The sequence below is a fragment of the Ipomoea nil genome, unplaced genomic scaffold (assembly GCF_001879475.1).
Source record: "Ipomoea nil cultivar Tokyo-kokei standard unplaced genomic scaffold, Asagao_1.1 scaffold3199, whole genome shotgun sequence".
Lineage (NCBI taxonomy): Eukaryota > Viridiplantae > Streptophyta > Magnoliopsida > Solanales > Convolvulaceae > Ipomoea > Ipomoea nil.
The window spans coordinates 13589-21636 of NW_017619627.1; the positions used below are offsets into that span (position 1 = coordinate 13589).

General features: G+C 45.0%; 1 protein-coding gene across 1 annotated transcript; it reads left to right on the plus strand.

The window, feature by feature from the left end:
• The first annotated feature begins 2292 nt into the window (after nucleotides 1-2292).
• Nucleotides 2293-3564, plus strand: LOC109168419. The gene has a single exon (XM_019317445.1). It carries the CDS (start codon nucleotides 2293-2295, stop codon nucleotides 3562-3564), a length of 1272 nt encoding a protein of 423 aa, XP_019172990.1.
• The last annotated feature ends 4484 nt before the right edge of the window (nucleotides 3565-8048 follow it).

Consider the following 8048-nt stretch of genomic DNA (forward strand, 5'->3'; position numbering starts at 1 on the left):
CAGTGTAAATTTTACTTGCACCTATAATACATTTTACATGCACTTGTAATACATTTTACTTGCACTTCGATGTTCAATTATTTACGAAAATACCACCGCATTTTTTTTTAATCCATTAGATCTGAACACATGTCACGCGCTTATTCGTTCGCATATTCCCTCCTGGGCGCTTCATCTGTATAGCTAGCTAGTATAACACATAATATAGTTAACCCAACATAAATGAGTTACTAATAAACACATAGTGTAATTTCAACGTTTGAATAGAGCAAAAGCTCTTACCAAAGATCTTGTGGTCAAACGGCATAACTGTGGCTGTACAAATTCAAATCTTAATGAGGACATTGACTCTTTCTGCTTCAATAGGTTCAGAAAGTATATTCTTCCAAAATAAAAAAAAAATTAAATTAAATCTTATGTGAAATGATAAATACAAGCTCTCTATGATTCTGCTCTCTAGTCAACCGGAGAAACAACGAATGTTCGGCGGCACCAAGGAGGAGGTCGATCTACTCCAGCGCAGTACTAAGAAAACGAAACGTGCTTTGCTGGAAAACGCAGGCGATACCATGGAGACAATGCAGAGGAACAAGCTGCGGGGGATCCAGTACTGAAAATCTGATGAACTCAACGCCGCTGCAAACTGGCCAGACCGCCTGGACACAACCAATGTCTTTCAGAAAGGCTCTCACTGGCATTGAAGATAAGGAGAACACAAATGAGGATGTATCAGACGATGAAGCGGGGGAACAGGACGATGACGATCCAGAATGCCCAGTCATAACGCTCACGAAGGATGAGAAACTGAGGATGCGGAAGAGATGGGAAAACACCTTGATCATCAAGGTCCTGGGTAAAACGGTGGGCTACAACTACTTGCTGAAACGCTTATGTACCATCTGGAATCCGAATCTGGAATGGACCTGATCGCCATTCAAAATGGATACCATTTGGTTCGATTTGATCATCAAGGTCCTGGAAGGCCCGTGGACGTTCATCGATCATTGCCTGGCAGTGAAGGAGTGGGAGCCCAATTTCGATCCGATGAGGGATGAAACGCAAAGACTCCTTGTTTAGATCAGAGTCCCATGTCTTCCTATAGAATATTACGACTATGAGTTTTTAATGAGGCATGGAAACAAAGTAGGAACTGCCATCAAGGTTGATCGAACGACAAGTATGACCTTTCGTGGATTATTTGCAAGGATATGTGTAGAAGTGGATATCACTAAGCCACTCATCGCCAGATTCACACTCAGAAATAAGAGGAGGACTGTGGAATATGAATGCCTGCACTTAGTTTGCTTTCGATGTGGAATGGTGGGTCATAGAAAAGAAGCATGCAATCTGGCCGGAATTCATAGCGAAAATGGAACACCGGAAAAGGACGGCGAGGCGTCGGGAGATGATGGCGGTGAATCGAGGACAGAGGCCGGGAAGGCAACAGAAAATGAAGGTGGACAAACATGGAAAGATAGCAGAAATAGTACGAGTAATCAGGGGAAAAAACAATCTTTGGGTGATAAACTAGGATCTTGGATGATTGCCCAAAAAGGGCAATTAAGGCCTTACCAAAACAGAGGAGATCCTAAGAAGTATCAAAGGAAACTACAGAATGAGAGAGGAGAATCATCTAAAACGGGAAATGGAGGAAATCAAGGAAATAAGAACAGCAACTTTAATAAGGATAATTTTAGGATGTGGACCAATTCCAGATTTGGGGATATTGAAGCTACGGATGAAGATTTTGACCTTGAAGCCCAGCAAGAGGATGAGGCGTGGGAGCGGCCCGATGGACCAACCGACGCTATTTTATCAGGAAGGGGCAAAAGACCGCAAGTCCAGATAACAGAGGCCCAAATAAGGAACGATGCAAATGACAAAAACAAAGGAAAAGGAAAAGAGATAGCAAATATTGCAACCAGGGAGTCTGAACAAGGGGGCACGACGAGAAATAGAAGGCAGTCCAGGCAAGCAGCAGAGTCGGAGGAACACGTGGTAATAAGAGGGTCAAGAAGGGGAAACTTAGTAACCAGGACTACGATATCGGAGGATGGATGGGTCACCGAAGAAGTCCAAAATCACGAGCAAGGAGGGGAACATCATCAAGATCCCCCCCCAAGGACATATAAATGGTCAGGAAAATGATCCAGGAGATCCTATGAGTGAAGAAGAAGGTGGGACAGGCCAGCTGCAGGCTGGTGAGGGTTCGACCTCTTTGTAGGCCTTCCCTTTTGTGTTTCTTTTTGCTGTTGAGTGTTCTTTTGGGCTCGCGCTTTTGTTGTGTGTCCCATGAATATTGTCAGTTGGAACTGTCAGGGAGCGGCGTCTAGCGGCTTTAGACGGGCGCTTCACATGTTGGTTAGAAAACACGAAGTGGATGTGGTGGGATTGCTTGAACCAAGGATTTCTGGCAATTCTGCGGACAAGGCTTGCAAGAGCTTTGGCTTTGAAAACTGGATCCGTGTGGAAGCCGTAGGGTTTAGCGGGGGAATATGGATCCTCTGGAATGATGGAGTTAGGGTGGAAATTGTCGCCACTAATCCCCAATATATTCTAACAAGAATCGGTAAGAACAATAAAAACTTTGGTATTGTGTCGTTCGTCTACGGGAGTCCATCGAGCTGCTATAGGAAAAAGCTGTGGGAGGGACTGTCGACCGACAACTTTCATATGCATGAGGGTTGGCTTGCAGTGGGAGACTTCAATGCAGTGACATGCATGGAGGACGTGAGCAACCAGCAAAATTTCAGCAATCACAGATGCGTAGGTATGAACGAATGGATTTTTAAAGAAGGTTTAATTGATATGGGTTTTGTTGGTCCCAGGTTCACTTGGACGCGAGGTAGGGAATCAACAACTTTCACCGGAGCGAGATTGGACCAGGCTCTATGTAATCTGGATTGGATCACGCAACACCCGGGAACAAAAGTATCGCACATAACCCGAGTGTGCTCCGACCACTCACCCCTCTTGATCGAATTAGGGAGGAAAATGGAGACGCCTAAGGGACCTGGCTTTCTCTTCCAAGCAGCTTGGACGATACATGAGGGGTTTAGGCAAGTAACGGAGGATTGCTGGGACTGTGACAAGCCTATCATGGAAAATATACACAGCATGCAAGCCGGATATGAGGAGTGGAATACAGTAGTATTCGGGAATATTGAAAAACGTAAGAGGAAGCTCATGTCCAGAATTGATGTCATTCAAAGGGCCATGGGCTGCCAACCAACGAATGGACTCATCAAGCTTGAAAGGAAACTGAGGTCCGAACTAGAAGAAACACTCCACCAAGAAGAGATAAAATGGTTACAAAAATCAAAAGAGGACTGGATTCAATCCGGGGATCGGAACACACGTTTCTATCATGCGGCAACGAAGGTTAGACAAACAAGAAACAAAGTACATGGCCTCAAGAATGACAAAGATGAATGGGTCCATGACAGAAAGGCAATTGAAGTAATGATTCTAAGCTACTACAAATTACTGTACGCACGAGAGGACAGGGATTTTAATTTCGAAGTTTGCACTAGTAAGTTCCCAATCATCGATGAAAGGAAATGAAGCATAGTTAATTCCAAACTGACAAAGGAGGAAGTTAAAGAGGCTCTCATGGAGATGGCCCCGCTAAAGGCACTGGGCCCGGACGGCTTCCACACTATGTTCTACCATCAATCGTGGAATATTGTGGGGGATAGCCTTTTCAAATTGGTAGCTGACTTCTTCATTAGGGGTACACTTCCGGATGGGCTCAATGAAACCAACTTGGTTCTCATCCCAAAGGTACAAAATCCGGAAAAAATAGCACAGTTGAGACCAATAAGCCTATGCAACGTAGCCTACAAACTTATCACTAAAGTTATGGAAAACAGACTCAAAACCGTCATGCAGGATCTTGTTAGCCCGAACCAGTGTTGTTTTGTCCCCAACAGGCAAATAACAGACAATATTGTGATATATCATGAGATCCTACATACTAGTCGTACTCAAAAGAGCCAGTCGGGGATCATGATCCTCAAAATTGACCTCGAAAAAGCCTATGACATACTGGACTGGGGGTTTATACGGTCCACTCTAAGGGAAGTGGGTCTCAACAATGATTGGGTCAGGAATATCATGAATTGTGTCGAAACTGCGGGGATGTTAATATTATGGGAAGGCAAGAATTTGGATAGATTCAAACCAGAGAGAGGAGTTAGACAAGGAGATTCCATCTCTCCTTATCTTTTTGTACTTTGCATCGAAAGGCTCAGACATATTATTACAGAGGCGGTCACTCAAGGTCTTTGGAAAGGCGTGAAAGCCTCTAGAAATGGACCAACAATATCTCACATGTTCTTTGCAGATGATATGGTCCTGTTTGCTAAAGCCGAGGAAAGCCAAATAAGAACAATCATGGATTGCCTGGACAGGTTTTGTAAGTTTTCTGGTCAGAAGATTAATAAAATGAAATCGAATATTTTCTTTTCTACTAATGTTTGCAGGGAGAAAGCGAATGTCTTAACAAATGTAGCTGGCATCCCCGAGACCACAGACCTGGGAAGATACCTTGGGGTCCTGTCACTTCACGGAAGGATCACTAAAGACCATTGCAAGAGTATAATGGACCGAGTCCAAAGTAAGCTGGAGGGGTGTAAAACGCATTTCCTTAGCCTAGCAGGAAGGCAAGTTTTGGCACAATCGGTTCTTAATGGGATTCCCTAGTATGCTATGCAAACAATTCTCCTACCCAAAGGAGTATGCCACGCGATAAACAAAACAACGAGGTCCTTTCTCTGGGGAGGTGACGGCACCAAGCGAAAACCAAGTTTAGTCAAGTGGAGCACGATTACGCTGCCTAAGGAAGGAGGTGGCTTGGGAATTAAATCTATGAGGAACATGAATCTCTCCCTCCTAGCCAAGCTTGGATGGCGCATCTTGAAGGGCGGAGAGAATACGTGGGCCAGAGTTATTGCCTGCAAATATATGAAGAAGGGTAACTACATTGAAAACATGAAACGCAAACGCATGGATTCCAATGTGTGGAAAGGAGTCTGCGCTGCCACCCCCTTACTAGAAAGAGGTATTAGAAAAATAGTGAGGAATGGCAGGGAGACTCGTTTTTGGACAGATCGATGGCTAGGAAATGAGCCTCTTCGGAACAGTCTTATAGGGCCCCTCAACAAAAATGCAGAAGATTTGAGGGTAGCGGATGTCCGCATTGGGCTTAGACAAGAAGCACGTAACGCGATTGCGGCGAAGGTTATTCTAAATGATGATAGCAAGAAAGATGTCATAGGATGGGGTCTGGAGGAGAACAACACCTTCTCGGCAAGAACAGCCTATGGGCTGCTAACACCAGAACATGGAAGTTCGGAGCCAAAAGAGTGGAGGGCGGTCTGGAGTCTTCGAGTTCCAAACAAAATAAGATCCTTCATTTGGCTTTTTAAGCAAGGACGAATCATGTGCAACTCGGAGAGATTCAAATGTGGGTTTACAAGAGAAGAGCGATGTAGCCTCTGTGGGTCTGACAAAGAAGATGTTGATCACACCGTTAGGAAATGCCCAACAGCGGCGGAAGTCTGGGAGAGAAGCAACTGCATCAACAATTCAGGTATGTTCTTCTCAATGGATTTTGACAAGTGGCTGACTCATAACCTTGCAGGTACTCAAGGTGATATGAAGCGGAAGAAGAAGAGTGCAAAATTCGCCATTACAACTTGGTGGATTTGGCGTTGGAGAAATAACTACATCTTCAGTGCCGGGGAGGTGGACATAAATGACAAGATGAGGACTCTCAATCGACAAATCGAGGACATCGAGAAAGCGCTTGACAAGAGTCTATGACCAGGGTGATAGGACGCAACCAACCTTGGAAGCCACCGGAGATCAGCTGGATCAAATTAAATACAGATGGATGCATTGGAAAGCAAAACAGAGCTGCATGCGGAGGGGGTCTTTAGAAATGCAGATGCTGAGTTCTTAGGCGCTTTCTCCAAACAGATTAGCACTTGCTGTAACACCCCGTGTTACGGCCTTCAATCCTGGATTAATTATTTAATTAATTCCGTTAATAATAATTAAAAAGGATTTAATTTGGCTAGGATTCTCTTTAATTAATTAATGTGGTCCACCATGGATCGTGGACCCTTGCCTAAACTAGAGTCTTAAGCCTATTAGGAATAAAGAAAGTAAACCTTTTACTAATCAGATTCTAATTAGGAATCCTAGACCTAATTATCTATTAGAAATGAAGAAAGTAGGCCTTTACTATTCAGATTATGATTAGGATTCCTGATGCTATAAATAAGGGATTAGAAAGCATTAGAACCCTCCCATAGTTATATTACACAAAAGTATTCCCAAGGGGTTCCCCACCACCAAGCCTAGGGAGATCAATCGGATGGAAGAACCTTAATAGCCAAGGGAGGATTAATTAAGGCTAAGAGGTAACTCATGTCTCAACAAAACCTATTTTCCTTGCTATGATCTCCTTCTTTGGCTCCCTCTATATACTTGTGTCTTGATGAATTCCTTTATGTTATTCGTGATATAATCATGTTGATTGATGTGATGATTTTATGTGCGATCTTGATGATCTTGATGATCTTGATGTTAAAAAGAGGTTCTTGATATTTATGTGATGATTCTTGATGAAATCTTGATGTTTTTTGATGATAGAAATAAAATATGATTTTTATGAATTGGATGGGATTAGAGCCCTAGGTTGGTTTGGGAATTGTATTGTGATGTTCTTGATTTGTATTTGGGTGGGAATTGGCATACTCGGGTATTGTTCGTGCCTAGAAATCATGTTAGGATATGTTCAATATGATTCTTGCTTTGGATCTATTAATTGCCTATGTGGTGTCGTTAATTGCATTTAAAAGTGTCTAAGCATGGTTTCGGGTTCCACAAAGGATCCCGGGACGTTTATTTGAGTTAAAGAGTCAGTGGGGGGTAGGTGGGGCAAGGGTACCCGCCACCTACCCGCTACCCGAGTTTTACCGCCAAGCAGCGGGCAGCCGGCGGGCAGGCATTTGCCCGCCGACTACCCGCTGCCCGGAAGTTCACCACTGGCGGGTGACCCGCACCCATCGATTACCTGTTGGTCCGTACCCATCCCGGGTCCTCGGCTTCCCCGTTTGATGTTCCACATTCCCCGTGGTGTCCCAACGGACGCCGTTTGTTGTGCTTGAGTCTAGTTTGATGTTTCGGGTGCCATTCGTAGGTTAGAAGAGTCTTAGGAATTACATGCTAGTTGAATCGGTAACCCGTCGACCTAGGTGGAAGTTGTATGAACCCCTTAAGACTATTCTTAGTATGTGAATGATCACGCGTAAGCTTATTTATATGTCTCCTCCTTCCCAATGTGCTATTATGTGCTACAATTTGTTATGTGATGCATGACTCCCCTATTTGGTTGCGATCAAATTGGCTATACGGGCAGTTGGATGGGTTGAGAACCATACCAACTGTTAACCAGGCCGGTTGCGCGGTCAGGTATATAAATATAATATAGGGCTGCGGTCCACTGTTTGGTTGTACATGAGCTGCGGTTCATTTTCCTGGCTGCGGTCAGTGATTCACTTCTTGGGCTACAGCCCACGGGCCTCGTGTGCGGATGGTCCACCGACTGGACGCGCCAGCGGTGTGTAGGACCACCAGCCTGAGGAAGCCCATAGCCCACCGAATGAGTGATCAGACGGTGTGTAGGGCTATGGTTGGCTACGATCCACCGAGTGAAGGGCCAGCGGTGTGTAGGATCGTAGTCTCCGAGGATCTTCGCCCACCGAGTGAGTCCCTCAGTGGTGTGTAGGGCTTGATTCGCTACGATCCACCGACTGTGCTCATCAACGGTGTGTAGGGTCGTAGTTCCCAAAAGAGGATCGCAGTCCACTGACTGAGCGCGTGAGCGGTGTGTAGGGCTGTTATCCGCCGTCGAGCTTTCGGCGGCCTGTACGGTTGGTTGCGATAACCCCTTCATGCTGCGGTATGAGGTAGGGTGCTGCGGGGCCATGTTAGTGCTATACGCACTAACCCGCATGTTCGGGGCATGTGATTGGTCC